The sequence below is a fragment of the Calliphora vicina genome, chromosome 5 (genome assembly GCF_958450345.1).
Source record: "Calliphora vicina chromosome 5, idCalVici1.1, whole genome shotgun sequence".
NCBI classification, from domain to species: Eukaryota; Metazoa; Arthropoda; class Insecta; order Diptera; family Calliphoridae; genus Calliphora; species Calliphora vicina.
The window spans coordinates 50,278,218-50,300,573 of NC_088784.1; the positions used below are offsets into that span (position 1 = coordinate 50,278,218).

The window sequence follows — 22,356 nt, forward strand, 5'->3', positions numbered from 1 at the left end:
TATGCCATTCGATTCCTATGGGTGTCCACTTATCGTTCCCATTCCCAGATATGATGCCCAAGGCCTAATATAATTGTAGCAATATTTTTTCCAATTTAAAACATTTTTTTATGGCATCAAAGTTTGAATGGGCCTGCCCCCTACGTTTAAGTTTTTCTAAAAGAAGTTAGTATGCCATTCGATTGCTATGAGTGTCCATTTATCATTTCTGTTTCCCGATATGATGCAATTTGGCAATTTTTTTTTTGTATATATCAAAGTTATTAAAATTGTTTTTATGATTATTTTATTTTAAGGTTATGTTGCGGTTTGTTCATTTGTAACAAACTTCATTTTGACATTTTAACAAAGTATTACAATAACAAATTTTATTTTTTATATTCACCACACCAAAACAAATAAAAACATCTACTGCAACAAAAAACAATCAGCTGTTTCCAGTTTGTTTTCTTCAGGTTGTTTTGTTCACGGGCGTACATTACATTTTAAATAATAAATAAATAAAAAAATAAATATCGTTATGACTACTCTTAAAGGATTTCGTTACGTATTATTTATTACTGTGCTTGGTGGATTAACCGGTCTTACTTTATATCCGATAGCTATAAAACCATTGTTTAATGTTGATGACTACAGTAAGTTTATTTTGGTAAAAAAAACTCCATAATTAGCATGGCCGGTATATTTCAAGATTTTAACAGCTTGCATTTTAATTAATATAGTTGGAATCCCCCTTTCAAATGACAAATTGTTGAAATAAATCAATTGTTTAATATTGACACACGACGTTTACTTGAAAAATTTATGTCTTGGAATTACAAATTATTTGAAGACAATTTTTAGTAAGCGAAGCCAGTATTCGACATGACATTGGGGATAAAATTCTTCAGTCCGGGTGGAGGCCGGCAATGCAGGAAATCTAGATTTGTTCCCTATTTTTGTTTTTACACAAATAGTTTATTACATGGCTTATTATTTATTTTTCTGGTGGTGTGCAAAACATTTTCACTAGTGATGAGTACATTATGATAACGTGCCATCAATAAAATTTGTTGAATATATAGAACAGAGAATGGATTGAAAACATTTACGTTTTCTGCCTATTCATAAATTCATTGCTATTGCATTGCCTTTAATCAACAATAACAAAAAATATGCCGAGCTATGCGTAAACTCATTTATTTTTCTGATTGCCATATGAAAGAATCTAAAAACCATAGACAACAACTACATAGGTGGCATTTACACTTTGATTTAAAGTCATGTCGTTTTTTTTGTTTTTCTTTTAAAACCCCTACGAAAATCCCCTTGCATTTATACGATGCCTTTTTTTGTCAACCACGTTTGCCTTTTTTTGGCATATAATCGTATCAACAACCAATCAGAAAAGAGCTCAAAGCAGAATATCAAAAAAGTCTTGAAAAACAGAAAACTTGCCTTTTGTTTAGACGTCACAATTTGGTAACTGAGAACTAGGGTTTTTAATTTCCCAACCTTTGTTGAATCGGGAAATTTTTTTCTACATTCCCGGGTACCCGATACTGTAAATTAGGAATATTATAGCCAAATTTCATATAAAAACTTAGTGTTATAATTATTAAATATCAGAGCTTCGAATTAATTAATAAAATTTGAGCTAAATTCACTAAAATCTTAATCCGTAATTAAAAAATTTCACTCCATCCATCCATACCTAATATTTTAATTTTGTTTAAACTGAATTAATTTTAAAGTTAATTAATAACAGAATTTATTCAAACTTTGAATGATTACATTTTTATTAAATCAAATCATTTACAAAATTAATTGAAAAAATTGTCTTAAGCCTTTTTGTACTAGATTTGAATTGAAGAAAAATTTAATCATTAATTTTTAATTCCCGGGATTCCCGACTAAAAATCCCGGGAATCGGGTAGTGAAAAATTGGCAAAATTCCCGGGAAATTTGTACCGGGAATTCCCGGGATAAAAACCCTACTGAGAACCAAAAACAGTGATGAGATTTGAACATTCCCAGCGGATTTTTTTCCCCATACATCTTCCAACTGAGACCAATGACAATGTAGATGCGATTCAGTTTCCACTTACATTTACCCAGCGATGGCCTAGGCCGTCATAATGGTCCAACTCTACCGACAATGTAAGCGAAGGTCGGATGGGTCCAACTCCACCTACATAGTAAAGGAAATTTTCAGCTTTCACTTTTTTTAATCGTCTTAAATTTATAAATAAATAACGGGACAACGGCTGAACCAAAACTACATTACTTAGCCATCCAATTCGTGTGCAAGTACGATGACAACATTTTATTCGATTTTGTCTTGTTCTTTAATTTTAATATTGTTACGTTTTAACCTTTTCAAAACGCTGGTTTATTTCCTTTAAATAAACCGGATACTTTTGATTGCAAATTAAAGCCGCTTAGTAGTTTGAAAATTGTAACAACTCTTTATTTATTTAAAATGTACAACAACTGAATTAAATAGTCACTCAATGTTTTTTTTATACACGTTTATAAATTCTCAGAAATACAGACACTTTATAATGTATACGAATTCACTTGAAAAATACAGCACACTTTAAGGCACTCAGTTGATGTTTATTCAAATAGCGTCTCTGATAAACTGACTCACGACTGCAACCTGTGCCACTATTTATAACACTGCCATCTGCATTCTAGATTGCTCTTTAACTGTCAAAATTCGAATATTCTAGGTCTTACTAATACATACGCCATCTGTGGTGTACTTTCTACAATGTTCTTTAACTGAATATTCGAATACAGCGTTGCCAACTTACGATCAAATCAACTGAAAGCTTTTATTTAATAATGCCCACAGATATGTTACAGTTTGCTATTACAGCACTGTTATTTGAAAGCATTATGCTACTTTTAAATCTGCCCTTAAAATCGTTATATTTGAATTCAAGTACAATTTCGTAACAATATGTATTTCATTTTACAATGGAATAGCAATAGGACTCATCTGAATCGGATACTACACCATTTCCAATTGTATTTCAGAAATTTCTAATTATATTTCAGAAAATTCCAATTGAATTTCAGAAATTTCCAATTATATTTCAGAATTTTCCATTTATATTTCAGAATTTTCCAATTATATTTCAGAAATTTCCATTTATATTTCAGAATTTTCCAATTATATTTCAGAATATTCCAATTATATTTCAGAATTTTCCAATTATATTTCAGAAATTTCCATTTATATTTCAGAAATTTCTAATTGTATTTCAGAAATTTCCAATTGTATTTCAGAATTTTCCAATTGTATTTCAGAAATTTCCATTTGTATTTCAGAATTTTTAATTTATACTTAAAAAGTTTCTAATTGTATTTCAGAATTTTCCAATTGTATTTCAGAAATTTCTATTTGTATTTCAGAAATTTTCTTTTGTATTGCTATTAGAATTTTCTGAAATACAAATGGAAATTTCTGAAATACAATTGGAAAATTCTGAAATACAATTAGAAACTTTTTAAGTATAAATTAAAAATTCTGAAATACAAATGGAAATTTCTGAAATACAATTGGAAAATTCTGAAATACAATTGGAAATTTCTGAAATACAATTAGAAATTTCTGAAATATAAATGGAAATTTCTGAAATATAATTGGAAAATTCTGAAATATAAATGGAAAATTCTGAAATATAATTGGAAATTTCTGAAATATAATTGGAAAATTCTGAAATATAAATGGAAAATTCTGAAATATAATTGGAAATTTCTGAACTTCAATTGGAATTTTCTGAAATATAATTAGAAATTTCTGAAATACAATTAGAAATTTCTGAAATACAATTGGAAATGGTGTAGTTGTATGCTCTTAAAAAATTTTATTTTATGTTTTCCTATTGACATAATAGTATACATTTGGATGTGTTTTAAATTGTAATACAGTCTTGCTTAGGCAATTGCCGTGTAAACAAGTGTTTTCTTCTGCTGTGTTAATATAATATAACGGTGTTCTGTTTTATTTTATTACATAGACATCAACAACAATAAATAAACGTGGTTTACTTTACTCTTGTATACCAAAAAAATAAAAAGTGAATTTTCCTGAACATTTACAATTGTTTTATATATTAAATATCCATTCCGTGTGGGATGGATGGTTCGGAATCCCTTGGTTCTAACGAAGACCTCTCCAACAATAGCAAACGCTTCCGCAAAGAATACTTTGTTCCTCTTCCTGAATTATGTTCCTCATTATGAAAAAAACTGAACATGAGAAGTTAGTACCAACTGGTGCCGCAATCCTGACTTTCGACTTAATTAGACTCCCAGAATACATCAAACTCGGCTGGAAAAGGGTTAAAGTAAACGAGTACATCCCAAATCCAATGCGGTGCAAAACCTGTCAAAAACTTGGCCATACGAAGAACCGTTGCAGAAATGCGGAACTATGTAAGGATTGTGGTGATTTGGTGCCTCATGAACCATGCAAAAAGAAATTCTGTGTAAATTGCAATGTCGAAACACACACCTCATATGATTCCACGTGTCCCACATTTCTCAAGCACAAATCAGTCTTAAAAATTAAAATAAACCGCCGTTGCACTATAAGGGAAGCCTGGAAAATTTATAATGCCAATCCTGAAGCACATAAAATTTACACAAAAAGTAACCCCAAACACACATTCTCTGACGTTACAAAACAATCAAGAAAACAACACAAATAATACAACTATTATTAATGACACAAACGAAACACAATCAATCCCATCAACATCAAACAAACCAACTACTGTAACCAATTCTACAACTAAACCCACCACAACAACTACAACAAAAAACACAACCGTAAAACCTTCAAATCAAACAAAATCATTGCCAATAAAAAATCAACCCCCATCACACCCTCTTGACATCACTTATACCGATATGGAACTTGATAACGTCCAAGACTGTGTATCATTAATGATGGTAACCCTACCCATTTCTCTACACATAACACATTTACTAATATCGACATTACAGCTTGCTCTCCATCCTTTCTTTCAAAAATAGCTTGTAATACGCTTGTTGATATGTATCACAGTGACCACTTCCCCATATTGACCACAATTACAACTAATTTCAACCAGCTCCGAAAATCTCCTTTACATAAATTTAATTTTAAAAAAGCCAACTGGCTGCAATTTGAATGCTTTGTAGATAATAAACTGGAACACTTGAAAACCTCAAGTAACACTAATAAAGATAATGCAATTATTACAAAAACTATAAGAACTGCAGCTAACTCCTTCATCCCGCAAACTTCTCCCGGCCAAAAACGTTATGTCCCTTGGTGGAACACAACTCTAACTCAACTACGTAAAGACAAGTTGGATAAGTGGCATAAATTCAAAAAACACCCTACGTCTGTAAACCTGATCTCATACAAAAAGGCAAACTCTAAATTCAGATTGGATTCTAAAAAGGCCAAAGCGCTGTGCTTTGAAAATTTCTGCAAAACTATATGCAGAGACTCTCCATTATCTCGCTTATGGAAAAAAGTAAACACATTATCTAGTCGTGATACATTCAAACCTGTAACAGTTATTAAAACTGACAATGAAATTTTAACCGATTCAAAAAATATTGCTGATTATTTTGCAAAACAATGGTCAGATTACTCTTTAGACAAAAACTTTTCTCCAGAGTTTGTTACTGCCAAAAATAACTCCCTAAATTACTTAATCACAGAAGCAAGTAATGCTGATGCTCAGACAATTAATTCATCTATAACAATGTGCGAGCTAACAACAACTCTTAAAAAAGTTAAAGGAACCACACCCGGCCATGATCGCATATCGTACCATATGATTAAACACTTAGGCAGCAGTAGTAAAAATCAACTACTTAAACTATATAACCAAATATTTGAACATGGCGTAATTCCACATTCATGGAAAACTGCAACAATAGTAGCTGTACCCAAGCCTAATAAAGACTTAACTTCATTCTCCGGATATAGACCCATCTCTCTTTTACCATGTCTATCCAAGATATTGGAAAGTATAATTGCCAATCGCATCAAATGGTATATTGACAAGAAAAAGCTTGTTGCTGTAAATCAACTAGCTTTCAAACCAAATAAAGGCTGTACAGATGTATTATTGCATATTGATCACTACATTTCTAAAACCCTATCATGTAGAAACCACGCATCGATACTAGGTATTGATTTTGAGAAAGCCTTTGACCGCATAGGAATCCACATCATTTTAGATACATTACGAAAGTGGGATGTTGGCGCAAAAATCATAAATTATGTTAAGTCTTTTCTATCTGGAAGAACAATTCAAGTTACAATAAACCAGCATATGTCAAACAAGTTTCCACTAAATAACGGAATACCGCAAGGCTCATCGCTGTCTGTCATACTATTTCAAATTGCATTCAATCAAATTAGTAATATCATCAGAACCCACAAATATATAGATCATTGCCTTTATGCTGGTGACCTTTTCATTCTATGCAAAAAACAGCGATAACTTGAAAATCAGCGATATGCTTAAGAAAGTACTCAGGGACATAGAGACTTGGACACAACTATCTGGAGCAAAAATTTCTCTCGTAAAGTCATCTATTAAAAGATACTAGGAATAATATTTGAAAAAAACTATCGCTGGCAGGAGCCGATTCTAATGCTTAAAAAATCACTCATTCCCAAAGCCAACTTCCTAAGGTACTTGGCGACAAGGAGTTTCACGCACACTAACACGCTTACTTACCTTGTTAAAACACTTATCTTGAACAAGATTGAATATGGTCTATTTTTGTATGACAACTCCTCAAAAGCGAAATTAAATATCATAAAAACAATATACCACCAAATAATCAGAGCCAGTACATATGCATTCAGAACTACTCCTATACCAATTTTATTAATTGAATCAGGACTTCCATCGCTGGAACAAAAAACTTCTGAATCCCTTAACAGATTGCTCCATAAAGTACTTTCTTTTAACAATTCTATCATAGATGCTGATGTAGCATCTATTATATCATCAAGAAAAAACCCTAGAACCAAATCATCTCTTTATAAGATCGTTAATAATAATTTACTTACCTGCAGAGATAAGCTTTATAAATACAACCCTAAACACCCAACATGGTTATTTGACAACAACTCATGTAACGTGTCTCTGTCGACTTTCAAGAAACAAAACACATCTAATGAAATGTATATACAACTGTATAACGAACTTAAAATAACTCTTGGGGGACCTACCTGGCAATATCTCTACACTGACGCATCAAAGGATAATGAGAATGTAGCATACGCTGTAGTTGATAAAACTGGTAAAGTACTCATAACTAAGTCACTTTCTGACACATCTTCCATATTTACAGCAGAGACAGCTGGAATCATCCAAGCATTATATATAGCAATCAAAACGAAAAATAATTGTCTTATTTTTTCTGATAGCCTTTCCGTTTTATCAACCATCAATAATACATCTAATATAAAATGGCAAACGGTAAACAAAATTCGAGACCTGCTAATTAAATCTAAGAACAAAATAAAAATATATATACCAACGTCCCCGGTCACGTTGGTATATTGGGTAACAACTTTGCGGATCTAGCCGCAAAAAATGGCTGCTTTGCACCTATTGTTAGAGATCCAATAATTGAAAAAAATGACCTCCGTAACACAATCATAAATAAACTTACAATACAAAGAGGAAATAAGCTTAAAGAATACCATTATCCCCACTTTTCACAAATTAACTTAAATTACACACCGCCTATATATCCAACCAACATATGTAAAAACAGGATTAAAATATTTTCAAGACTGCGTATGGGTCACACAATCACTACACACATTCATCTTATAAAAGAAAATGTTGCCAACACTTGTGCCTTTTGTGGATCATCTAATAGCGTAATACATATTCTTTCAACATGTAATCATTTAAAAGACTATCAAAATAAATATCTATCTGGCAACGGAATAAGCCTGCTAAAAAACCCTACAGAACACAATATAAATTCTATTTTTAACATTATCACTAAACTAAAAATTAAAATTTAAAACAACATTTATACTAAACCTAGCCGATGGCCTTGGCAGCCAGTGCTGTTATTATATATTAAACTTATATTTATATACTTTTAATATCAAATAAATAAATAAATTGTAATAACCTGCGGACTGCTGGGTTTATATTTAGTGCCAAATTGATGTATAAATTGTGCCAAAACTACTTTTCACAAAATAAACCGAATTCCTTTTTAACACAATTATTTTATAAATAGCAATTTGTTAAAAAGTAATGGTAATTCAATTGAAACATACTACTTCATTTGCTATTAGTCTCTTTGAATTCGTACAAAGCAAGGCGAATTTACTGTACAGGTGGCGTTGATATTACAACAAGTACAACATTGCAATAACAACATTGTGATTGCGGTGAAAATGTTACCGCTAATGCTCCAAATGTATTCACTTGGCAAATGGTTGTGATTGCTCGAATGCACTCCGGAATTAGACGCTTTGTTGTACTTTTAACAAATCTTATAAACTGTTTTTAAAGCTAAAAAGGTAAACAAAACAAATTTTGACATAAAATAAATTCGTTTTGTAAACAATTTTAGACAAGTTTGCCCCCAAGGCGAACAAAAATAGCAGATCAGCTGTGCTGTTAACGCCACCTGTACAGTTGTTGTTGTAACAGTTCGACTGTGACCGATTGTTCTTTCCTGAAATTATAAGAGTAAATACTATGGGGCGCAAATTTGTAGACCTGGTGGGACAATTAAATAAGTGCATTGTATCGTGAGGAATTTGATGACAGGCAGGGCAACGGTTTAAAGTGCCAGGAACGATACGTTCTCGGTAGGAGTTGAGGAAACTGCACCAACCGACTCTTAATTGTGCTAATATAGTTCTTGTATGCCTTGGTAATTGTCTCTCACAATCCGATATCGCAGGGGTTGTTCATTTAGGACATCTGTTAATGGCTTCAGTAACCGCCGTTTGATGCAACGATTTCCGAGCACTTGCAATAGACAATCTGTCGACGTCCGATTTTATGACGTCTTGGATGTCGCTGCGAAAGCGTCGAAAGTCCATCCGGTTGTGTCGGGGAAGGAGATCCTGCATCAGAATCTGATGGTTGGGGTGACTCGGCAGATGGCATGCCAACAGGAACTGTCTAGGCAACAACTTGTATGTCGCTACAATCGTCTCTTTATTCATGCCCCAAGAGGTGCCAGCTAGAGCTTTAATGACCTTGTTCCTATTTCTAAAGTTTTGGTTGATGTAAGTCGCGTGCCTTGAAAAGTGAAGGAGGGTGTCGAAGACTACCCCTAAAATTTTCGGCTTGGCAAGATATAAGTTGAAGAGCATCGGTGATAGTACTCCTCCTTGAGGCACGCCCATCTTTATCTTGCGGTATTTTGAATTCTGGCCTCTGAACTCGACAAGCGCATGTCTTCCACATAGATAGTTGGCTATCCAGCTTTTGACATCTTTTGGAAGTTTGGAGTTCACGATGTCATTAATCAGCATCGAGTGATCGACCGTATCGAATGACTTGGATAAATCCAGTGCGGCGACACGGTCGTTGCTGATTGAGGCCATTGGCGATCTGGGAGGTTATCTGAGTTAGAGCCGTTGTTGTGCTATGCGCTTCCCTGAATCCATGTTGATATGTGGCGAGCGGGAAATGCTCTTTCAGGGTGGGTAATAGTAGGGATTCTAAAATCTTTGCTATTGGTGACAATAAGGTGATGGGGCGGTATGATTCTCGTAGGGTAGCTGATTTTTCCGGTTTTGGAATTGGGATAACTCGAGCCACTTTCCAGATATCTGGAATCACCAAATGGTGAATCGAGAGATTCAGAAGGTGGGTGAGATATTCCAGACCTACTATACCGAGCTTCTTTAGCATTACCATTGAGATACCATCCGAACCTAGAGCTTTGCGATTTGGAGTCAGTTGATGATTCAGCTGGTCTAACCATTTGTTGCGGCGATGTTCGTCGACAATAAAGTCAATTTCAGCCGTCAACTGCACAATTTGCTCATTAGCTGGATTGCTACCACGTAGGAGATCGCGTTCTTGAGCCAATCGTGCTGCCTGTGATGGAAAATTTGGTCTAATATTCGGTATTCTTCCTGCGGGGATAAAGCGCCTTGCCGCCTGAAGGACTATATTTCTAAAGATTGCTCCACCCCTTCTGGCACATGTGGGGGGGGGGGGGCGGCAAGTGACGTAGTGAATCGTCTATGTAGTTCGTAAAGCTGTGCCAGTCAGCTTTGTTGTAGTTAACGAATGTGCGCTTATCTGGCTCCACAAAGTCGCTAGACTTCTCTACTGTGATCAAGATAGGGATGTGATCGGAGTTTAATGCCGTTTGGGCTTGCCAGGTGGTATGGGCAAGAAGCGACATGCAGACGATGGAAATGTCTGGGTAGCTTGAACATCGAGCAGTTATTCTCGTAGAGAAGTCTTCGTTGATTGCAGCGAAGTTCGAGTCGTCTATCTGGTCTGATAATGAAATACCGCGAGGATCGTTTGGTAGCTAGGAGAACCAACTCTCGTGGTGAGCATTGAAATCGCCAAGTATTATTCTGTTATCTCCTTGCAAAAGGTGGGCTATGCTGGGATGATAACTAGTCTGTAACGGTCCATACTCCTCATGGTCCTATCTCTCAGGAGACCTGCGCTACCTTATTTTACGACCGTGGGCTAATGGTGTGGTGTTCTTGTCTCAATCAAAATTGGTTAAGAACCGTTAATAATTAAATTTAAAAGGTAGCTAAATGAAACCGTGTTAACCGAAAAATAAATAAAAAATAGATAAAAGTTAAAATAGGTTTGAAATCTAACGTCATTAGTTATAAACTAGTGCTCGTTATTGTTTAACTCTCACCGCGTGTGCAGTGTTTTTAGTAAAGTTCTCTGCGAATATTTAAAAAAAAACAAAACCAAAAACAAAAACTCTGTTGTTAACGATAAAGTATTATTCTTTCTTTGTCTTTCGGTTTAAAAAAGACATTTTCCAGCAATATAATTCATATCTACCGTAGCTCCCATCATGGGAGGTATTCTCTTTGATAGGGACAAATCGGTCTGTAACCCTAACTCTATACACCCTTTATTCCTAATAATGAGCAGAGCCGGTGTTCATGCAGAAAGTGGTCTTAATAATGTGTCTCCTTTTCTTATACAAAGATCCATTGATGCTGTCGCAGGAAAAGTTAAATATTGCAAAAAATTAAGATCTGGACAACTACTTATACAGTGCTTCAATGGAAAACAAGCTAACAAACTAATAAATATCTCTTGATATAATCGTGAAAGTAGAAGAACATAATTCACTCAATAAATCTAAAGGAATTTTTTATTCCAATGAACTACGGAGTTTATCTGATGAAGAACTTTTGTGTGAAATACGTGAACAAAACCCCAACGTCATAGAAATTAAAAGACTCAATAGAAGAGACCCCGAAAGCAGAACACCGAGATCAACCGATATTGGATTGTATATCACAACATTTAACGTAAGCGAATTGCCGGAAAAAATTTTACTAGGATACATGTACACTACAGTAAAACCATATATTCCCAATCCTCTTCGATGCTTCAAATGTTTCCAGTTTGGCCATGTGTCAGATGAATGTAAATCACAAGTAAAAATTTGTCCACATTGTAGCAACATTGAACATACTCCAATCGACGAAACTGGCAAACGAGAAAAATGCAACAACCTCACAACAGCTTCTCTAAACAATGTGCTATATATAAAAAGAATATTATATACAAAAAATTAAAGTAACACAGAAAAAAACATTAGCTGAAGCACGAAAAGAATATGATAAACAAAATCAACTACCATCAACATACGCAAACGCAGTCAAACCATGCAAATGTCAAGAAGAAACAAAGACTATTAATACGAATGAAAACGAGAAAGAAAAAATAACAGCTGATTCCACCATAAAAGCAACACCCAATTCCCCAGTACGACAAATAGACAAACTTGATGGATCCAAAATTGATTTGCTGCCAAAAAATATATCAAAGAGGAAAAAACGAGAACTAACAAGTGCCGAAAAAAAGAAGAAAGATAATTCAACAAAAGCATTATCAATGACAAAGACAGCCTAAAACAAAATAACGAAGATAATAAAGATGACTCCAGCGACTCTACCTTAAATGAGTAATCAATATAAAATAATTCTCATAATTGTTTATGGGACTCTTCTAGAACGAATTCAAGAGGAAGAATAGTGGAAAAATTCATAAATAATAACAACCTTAATATATTAAATAAATCTGAGTGTGCTACACACTTTAGTCCTGCTTATAAATCTTTTAGCAATATAGATTTAAGTCTAGTAAGTCCAAACATTATTTTTCGAGTGGAATGTTTGTGAAGATTTGCATAATAGCGATCATTACCCAATTATTATTAGCTTGAATAATTTCTCACCAAATTTCGAACGAAGAACTAGTTGGAATATAAAAAGAGCAAAATGGGAAGATTTTAAATGTTCGTTTACAGAAGACCTATCAAATGATAGTAACATAGATACAATAGAAAAACATATAACTAGTACTACCTTAAATTCTGCTAGTGAAGCTATCCCTATAAATAATATGATCCACAATGTGGATCATATGGAATGGAATGAGAGCATAACATCTCTCATTAAAGAGAGAAGGAAAATGCTGAAAAGATTTAAACGAAATTGTAGCGCTGAGAATCTAGCAACATTTTTAAGGGCTAAATCTAAAACTCGTAGGGCAATTAGAGAGAGTAGGAAAAAGTCCTGGTCAAATTTTTGTGAATCGATAAACCTTCGAACATCTTCGGCGGAAGTATATAGAAAAATTAACTTCCAATGATGATATTGCTAATTTCTTGGCTCAACATTTTGCACGCAATTCATCATCTTCAAACTTTGCGAGGAAATTTTATAATTATTCAAGAAATACAAATTTTTCGATTAATTTTACGAATAATCATGAGGTTTATAATGAAGCTTTTACTTTAATTAAATTGAAATCAGCTCTTGGCTCGTGTAAATGTTTAAAAAAAAGGTACAGATGCTACTAAATATCTCTTAGATTTCTACAACATTATTTGGACAAATCAAGTATTTCTAAGAAACTGGAGGGATGCTGTAGTTATTCCAATACTAAAACCTGGTAAAGACACTCTGAAATCAAACAACTACAGACCAATTTCACTCACTAATTGTATATGCAAGATTCTGGAAAGAATGGTAAACAGGAGGTTAGTTTATCACCTAGAGATGAATAATATCGCTGGCTTAACATGCAAAGGCTCTAAGTCCATATTTTAAAATTTTACAGGAGAGACAAAAAACATTCAAACTTTTTTTTGCGTAAATATTTTTGAATTCTGTAAACTCAATTTTTTTGTATTTTTCTTTGCTTTCGATGTGCGTAAAAGCAAAATGATAACATAAGTATTTGCCGAGATAAAAGGTTTTTTGGACTTAGAGCTTTTTCCATTGCTTAGTTTGTATTTTTTCTATGGACTTAGGTCGTTTTCTTAGAACTTGTCTTTCATTTCTTATTTACTAGTTTTTATATCTGGATTACTAAGTCATTAATATATCTAATGATAGAAATTTCAAAGTCCATTGCAACGATTTATATAAGGCTAAGTTGGTTGGACCTACAATGGGTCAAAATCAGGAAAAATATATTTTAACACGAATTTTTTTTTTCATCAAATATTTTTTTTGACATAATTTTTTTTTTAGTTTTTAAAAATTTAAAAAAATTGTCAAAAATTTAAAAATAAAAAAAAGCTCTACTACATGTTTATCACTAATAATTTTAAAATATTTAAAAAAAAATTTTTTTTTTTAAATTTTAAAAAACAATTTTGAATTTTTTATTTTTTTAAATTTTGTATACCTGTATATTTAAAATTTGTATTTTAAAGTACAATTTGGTAAAGGATATATAAGATTCGGCACAGCCGAATATACATAGCTATAATACGTTTGAGTAGATGTTTGTAACGCCCAAAAATATTAGTCTAACACCCACGTTAAATTATACCGATAGACTCAGAATCAATTTATGAGTCGATAAATTTTTAAGACATTGCGTTAAAATGTGATATACAGACTTTTTTTAGGCCCAAGGACGAAGCCTATTGAAACTAGCTGAAATCAGTCAATTATTTCCCCTAGATCCCATACAAATGTCCTTCCGAAATATTTTATACTATGGAAATAATGTCACCTAATTTCATGGCGATCTATAATTAGTCATATCTCCCATATAGGGCTCGCTTCCAAAAATCACTTTAACGACATAAATCTCTTAAAAATGTTGGTATACACATAAAATTCAACGCAAATAACTAGTCATAGGTCCATAATTAGTCATAGCTCCCAAATAAGACCCTCTTCCGAAAATTACTTTTAAATTTTAAAAGAAAAAAATGGTTGGGCATGACCGACCATTTTTCTTATTTGTTGTAATACATGTCATTGAACAATTTGACAGAAATGATTAAACTGTACTTTTTATAGGGACTTAGAGCTTTTTCTTGTCATAAATTGTGTTAAATTGGACTAAGCGCTTTTGCTCATCACTACAAAACAACAACAAAATGCGAGATAACTCCAATTTTTTTCTTTGTAATCAATGTATTTTTACTTATTGTACATTACTGCATTAAAATCTCAATTTCTAAAAAAAGTGGACTTAGAGCCTTTGCATGTTAAGCCAGCGATATGCTAAATATAAATCAGTCTGGATTCAGGAAGAATAGAGGGACAATAGATAACCTAGCGATATTACAATCTGACATTTTGGAAAACTTTTCCTTGAAAAAGGATGTAATAGCAGTATTTTTTGACATAAAGAAGGCTTATGATTGCGTTTGGAAACAATTAATATTTAAAAAGCTAAATGCTCATAATATACAGGGAAATGTGGCAGCCTTCATTTCGAACTTTCTGCAAGACCGAAAATTCTATTGTTTAGTTGGAAACTCGCCATCAAACTATTTTTATCTCGAAAATGGAGTCCCCCAGGGATCTGTTATAAGTGTCACTCTTTTTCTCTTGGCAATTGATGACATTTTAGATCAGTGTCATAAAGATGTAAAAGCACTCTTGTATGCCGATGATCTTGTAATATATTGTTCTGGTAAAAAACACTTATCCATAATTAATGAAATCCAATCGATTAATAAGCTGGAAAAATGGAATGATAAAAGCGGATTTTAATTTCATGTGGAAAAAACAGTGGCAATTAAATTTTCTAGACGTTTAATATCTTCCGACAATACCACAATAAAATTATATGGCAAAGATATACAATTTGTAGAAGAACAAAAATTCCTAGGTGTTACATTTGACAGGAAATTAACATTCAAATCTCACATTAAAAAAATTAAAGCAAACTCAAAATTGAACATAATTCAGATGTTAAGGTGCTCCCAATTTGGATCTGATCCACAATCTCTTCTTAAAATTTTAAACTCAATCGTTCTTCCCACTTTTTTAAATATTTTAGAACCCATTCAAAATACAGGAATTAGACTTTCTATTGGCACCTTTAGAACTAGTACCGCATGTAGCCTTCAAGTTATATCATCATGTCCTCCTTTACACCTTAGAAGATTGAGATATTTACTTAACTACACACTGAAAATTCTCTCAATGCAGAATCACCCCTTGTATAAAATGATAACTAATAATACGAAAATAGAACATTTTAGGCAAAAACAACCAAGAAACTATCCATTCTATGTAAAATCAGCATTAGAAATGTCCCAAATAACTTCAAAATACACAATAGATAAAAATACCATAGAAAATTGTGTACCATGGTGTTTTTCCGACATTAAAGTTGATTTATCTCTTGCAATATGTAACAAACGCGATATGTCATCTACTGAGATTCAACAGAAGTTTTTGGAATTAATACTAAATACTCGATTCATTATTACTTTTTCACGGATGGCTCTGTAATGAATGAAAAATCAGGATTTGCCATTTATAGTAATATTGTTACCATCATGAGATGTATTTCAAACTACTCCTCCATATATATGTACTAGAGCCCTGCATGGGTGACTCTATTTGTCACACACAATGAGTAATCCATTGCTTTGCACTCAACTCATTTGTTGTTTTGAATATTATTTACAAAGTGTACGTACTTTTGATTTTAATAATTAAAATTTTTGTTCTACTCAATCATTGCGAGTATTATTATGTATGTGTACGTCTACATTCAAATCGAGTAAGTAAACAACTTACGTATATAAAAAGAATACAAAATAAATATTCTGAATCGAGTGAATCGAGTTTTAAATGGCAAAAGAAAAATAATTAAAGCAAATAATAATAAAAAAAACATGAAATCCTTCGTATACAGAATATTGATTTAAGAAATATAACTGCTGTTTTCGACATAATTTGACCCTTTGAAGAAGCCTCGAAGATACTAGAGGGTATTTCTCTCCCTCCAACAATTCATTTGGTCTACATTTATGTAAACAGCCTTCTAAAGAAATACGCTGAAAACAATGAGGATATAAGTATTGCCAAGGCTTTGAAAAACGAGCTTAGGCACTACTTGGAAACTGTCGTTTTTTCTAATTTGGCCACCTGGCATCGAGTTGCACTATTTCTGTTCCCACCTGCAAACAAATTGCTAAGTTTCTCTGAAGAAGATCGAAATCTCATAAAATTGAAATGTATTGAGTTGATACAAAGCCTAATACAGAATTGTGAGCCTATGACAGAACCACAATAACAATCAGTAGCTCCAATCTCATCGAAAAATTTAGAACTGTTTTCAGATTTTATTCGATCATCTGATTTTCAAACCAACGAGGATTCAGTGGCCTCAGAGCAGAGAAGCAAGCCGATTCAAAAATTTCGGCGGCGGCTTATGAGCAACAATTTTCGGCGCCGGCGGCTAGCCGGCTCTACGCCGAGTTTTCTAACGGCTGAAAAAAAAATCAGCTTAGCCGAATTCAAACAATATAAAATTAGCTTTTTAAGCGAATTATAAAATATTTTCATGTCAATTTGTCTCAACAGTATTCCTACTTTTTATAAATACCCAAAAACGCTACATTAAATAAAAATATTTTTATTTATTAAAAATTAATTACAAAACAAATAAATCAAAAACCAAGTTAAAGGTATTCATTTCAAAAAAATGGAAAATTACACTCTGATTTTTTGACACTTTTACACAACAAACACAAGAACAAAAATCCACAAAAATTTGTATTTTTTTAAAAATTTTTTCTTGTGTTTGTGTAAAAGTGTAAAACAATTAGAGTGTAATTTTCCCTTTTTTGGAAATGAATATCCTTTAGATTTCATTTGTGAAAAATATAACTTTTATGAAAAGTAATAACTGCTATGGTTCCTGACAATAATAGATGTGTTCAGATTTTATATGTATATCTTAATTAAGCTTCACACAAAACAGTAAAAACAAGATAAATGCATATATATGGTATCACTGCCACTAATTCAATTAAATACCGATTTTCGTTAGTATTCACTGATATTAAAAAAGAACCAAAAATTAATTGTAACTTAATATTTAATAAAATACGATAGAAAAAATGAAAATCGGCTAGGAATTGAGCCGCCAACCAGCCGAGTGATTCGGCGGCGGCGTGGCTTGTTGAAAAAAATTGGCTGAGCGGCTAGCCGTCTGCCGCGCCGATACAGCTTGCTTCTCTGCCTCAGAGTTGAGACGATACTAAACAACAAAAGTGGCCTTTTTTGATGATTTCGACACACTTAAGTGGTGGGATTCGCATAAGAACGAGTTCCCCTTTTTATACAAATTGAGCTGACGAATCTTAGCAATACCTGCAAGTAGCGCACCTTCATAAAGGGTTTTCTCTTGTACCCGTAACGTAATTTCTGAAAAACGATGCTCGATTGCCTCAAATGATATTGCGGTAAATCAAATTATTTTTTTACACATGAATCACAAAAAATGCAGTTCTACAAGAAGTAGATGCTCTCTTCTTGTGGTCCTTATATTTTATATTTTTCAATTTACAGTAGTTTTGCATACATCTCTAAATAACATTTAAATATAATTATTACATGAGTTAGATTAATAAAATATACATGTAAACAATAATGCGTTTTATTTGTAATCTCGCTATAAAAATTCATAAGAATAGTAATTCGTTCAAAGAATTTCATTATAATTAAATCACATAATAAAGCCCTCTATGATTCGATTCACTCGCTGTTTTGCACTCGATTTGAAACACAGAAACACTCTCAATACTCATATCATGCTATACTCTTTACATTCATGTATTTTGCTTTATTTGAAATTTTTGTCAAATACGTTTTTGTTTTGAATAAATTATTATATTCATTCAAAAAACAATGAGTGAGTCAAAAACAGTGCTTGAAAAAAATTAAATGTTTTAAAATATTATTTAAGTCACTCATGCAGGGCTCTAATATGTACCTCTGAATTACTTGGTATAAAAATCTGTATTGATAATCTTACAAGTTTTGATCAGAAAACTCTTATTATATCTGACAGTAAAAGTGCTTTAGAGGGATTACAAAATCCTTTTAGTAGCAATAAAATCGTAAACCAGATAAGAGAATCCCTTACGAAAATTCCTGGGAATATTAAAAGTTGTTTGTGGATACCAAGCCACTTGAATATATCTGGAAATGAAATGGCAGATTTCTTTGCAAAAGATTCATTGAAACAAATAGTAACATCAGATTACAAATATCAACCATCAGACTATAAACAATGGATTCGAAGATACATATCTGATATTTGGAACTATTCATGGAATAATAACAATGGTCCATAATCATAGTCAAACACTAAAGTCGGTTCTTTTTAAAAACAACTTTAAAATAAAAACCTGCTTTTTATTAATTTGCAACCATAGTCAAAATTAAAGTATGTTTTAAATTGAACCGACTTCAACTGGGTGCCACCGCAAATGTAGAAAATGTTTTCATACAATATACAACAAAAAACAGACAAGTGGCAACGCTGAACAGCTGACATACAAAATTAAAAAAAAAAATCACAAAAACGTAAACAATAAAAGTAATGCATTAAACACATTCAAGACAGCAGGCTACCAACTTCAATCTGTCAAAAATAAAATGCACACGTTTATATGGAGAAGATTATTTTAACGACAGCACAGCTACACGGCCACACGACTACTCATGCCGATGTAGCCGAATTAGGCTAATTTCTATTTTTGTCAACGACAAAACAGAAATAGTGTTGCTAATATAATAAACAAATGTAAATCAAATTAGTGCTTAAAAAAATGTATTTTTTTACTTAATTAAGAGAAGTTTCTGATAACCATATTGAAATAAATTAATAACAGGTACATAATTATTTATAACCATATATATATTTTTACTCAAAATAATTGTTTCAATCTTAATTACTTTGGAATTTTGTACGGTTATTTTTTATTAAAGTGGCACCACTGAATTATAAATCAGCTGTTTTCTTTGTAGCTGTCGTCTTTAAAATAATTCAGTAGCTGCCACACGACTACAACTGTAACCAGCAGAATTTGTGTTCGTGTAGCCTGCTGTCTTGAATGTGTTTAATGCATAACCGGGACATCTAAAGAAAGAAAGTTGTTTGTTGTGGAAAAATGGAAAAGATAAGATTAATATCATAATTACGATATTTTGGTACTAATTTTATTGATAACTGTTCAATAATTGCAAAATCTCTACCAATATCTTGTAACTTAAACATTTTTTACTTTGTGACGAACTTTTTTACTCGGCGAAGAACAGCTGATGCTGTTGTTAAACGAGTTAAAAACAACTTCAGCTAGTTTTATATTTAGAGTCGACTTCAGCGTCAGAAGTATACTTTAACTTGTCTATGATAGACCTAAAGTCCACTCTTAAGTAAAGTCGAGTTTAATTCTCTTAAAATGTACTTTATTTTTGACTATGATTATGGGCCAATATGTCTAAATTATATCAAATCCAGAAAAATATTGATTTTAAATTCAAAGGAACATCTTTACCGAAATCTGATTTTATTAAACTAAATAGACTGAAAATTGGTCACTGCTTATTCTCCCATAAACATATAATTGAGAAAACACAACCCCCACTTTGCGAATGTGGGAATGCTCTAAATGTTCTTCATATATTTAATGAATGTAGTCTTTTACAATAAAAACGAGCGAAACACAAAATAAACAATTGCTATATTTGCTAAAGAAAACAAATTTAAAAACATTAAAGATTTCATAAAAACATAAAGATATATATATGTATATTTTATTTTTATTATAATTATTATACAATATTTTTATTGTATCATACTAAAATTAGAATATAAGAATTGTACATAACCTAATAAGTATGTAATGGCCTATATAACCTTATAGTATTGGGGCCCTAAAAGAAAATAAATAAAATTATAAAATCTATTATGTGAAGCGATGACTTTACTTCCCTATGATCATAACCCTCCCTGCCATGATATCCTATCACAGAACTTTTTGATAGCCCTAATATGTCCCTAACCTTTGTAGATTAAACGTTCATGGAATAAAACAATTATTTAAACCATCATTATATAAAATAACAAATTAAAAATATTTATTGTTGACAGTGAAAATTAACATTTTTAATGAATTAAGTGAAATAAAATTGTAATGAGGTGTATGTAATTTTTGTTAAGAAGTGTATTTTATTTTAAATATTCTAAATTGTAAAAAACGTAATCAAAAAATAGAGGTGGTTTTCAAATGTTAATAACATAAAAATGTTAAAATATTATGTTAATAACATACAATTTTAAAATAACATTAGCTTCAATTTAAAATAGTATTAAATTTAATTTAGAATATTTATATGTAGAGAATTTAAAGAAATTTTAAAACATTTAACCAGATTTTAAGACTCACCAAAATAATATCCAACGATGACAACAGGCCTGATGTGATGCTGGTATTGTTTATATCTCAAAATTTAAATTCTCATAACGTTTTTTTATAGTTTTAAAAATAAATATTGTAAAATTTTATAGCTTGAACCGTAAAGATTTACAATATATTTACCCCCATTTTCTCAATCTCTGGTTATTTTTTATCGTGACGATAAACTGACAGTTCTCATACAAAAAAAATTTTAATTGGAGGCTTATCGTTACGAAAAACGATAACCAGATATTGAGAAAATGGGGGTTAGTCTATCTGAAATTAGTTTCTGTTCATGTGAAAAACATGGATTTTCTAGATTTAGTCCGCAAATTTGCAAAGACTGACCTTGAGCTTTATCAATTGTCATTGCAAATACTAAGCAAATAGGAAACTGCAATCGAATAAAATCAAATGGCATTTCCGAAGTTATAATTCGGTCATTCCGATTAGAGGTCGCTCCGATTAAATTGTTCATAAATTGCCTTACTGTAGGTCGAGTTCCACTACAAATACGCAAACAATCATACATACAAACAAACACACATTGACTTTTATATATATATAAGGGTTTCAAATGTATACAAATTTTAACATTTACTTAATATTGTTGGTAGTCCGCGCACTTCTGTACTAAAAATTAATATTGATAGCTGCTATAGCTTTCCCTATATATAATTTGTCATTATATCTATGGAAGGTGCCACGCCCACTTTTGATAGTTTGCCCATTTTTGGCCTAAATATGTAATTCATACAAAGTTTCATTGCTTTACATATCAAAATTATACACATAGATATGGTTTCTAGTATATAGTTTGTATGGGATGTGCCACGCCCACTATTGATAGTCCTCCCATTCTTGTCCTAACTATTAATATTGATGATAGAATAACCGTGCAAAATTTATGGACTCTATCTCTTATTTAGTATCCCATATAATAGATTTTAATTACTCTTTGTATGGGAGGTACCACGCCCACTTGAAAATTCAAAACAAAAAGTATCCTATTGTTCCTTCCAGATATAGAAAAACATACAGTCAAAATTTCAAGCAAATATGGTTAGCCGTTTAGCCGTCTATAGACGTCAAACCAACAAATATACATATAAACACACATTCACTTTTATATATATAGATGAGTGTATGTGGTAAGTGTGTATGTGTGACAGTGTATAAGTGTTAAAATGTATAAGTGTTTTAGTGTTAAAGTGTGTTAACAAAATTAGTTTTCATTTTAAATTTACGTTAAATTAATTAAGAATTAAGTTAAATTAAATTAGATTTAAGTTAAATTAAATAAGATTTAAGTTAAATTAAAGATAAAGTTAAATTCGATTTAAGAATTAGTTAGATTTAAAAAAATTTAAGTTTTAGAAAAGTTAGTTTAGATTT

The 22,356-nt window shown here is 31.9% G+C and overlaps 1 protein-coding gene across 1 annotated transcript in view; it reads left to right on the forward strand.

Moving 5' to 3' along the window:
• Window positions 1-450: 450 nt before the first annotated feature.
• Window positions 451-22,356, forward strand: part of LOC135962225 (uncharacterized) — a 58,565-nt gene continuing 36,659 nt past the window's right edge. The window contains exon 1 of the mRNA XM_065514039.1: window positions 451-635. Coding sequence (XP_065370111.1) covers window positions 521-635 — 115 coding nt within the window. The 5' untranslated portion in view covers window positions 451-520. The remainder of the gene's footprint in view (window positions 636-22,356) is intronic.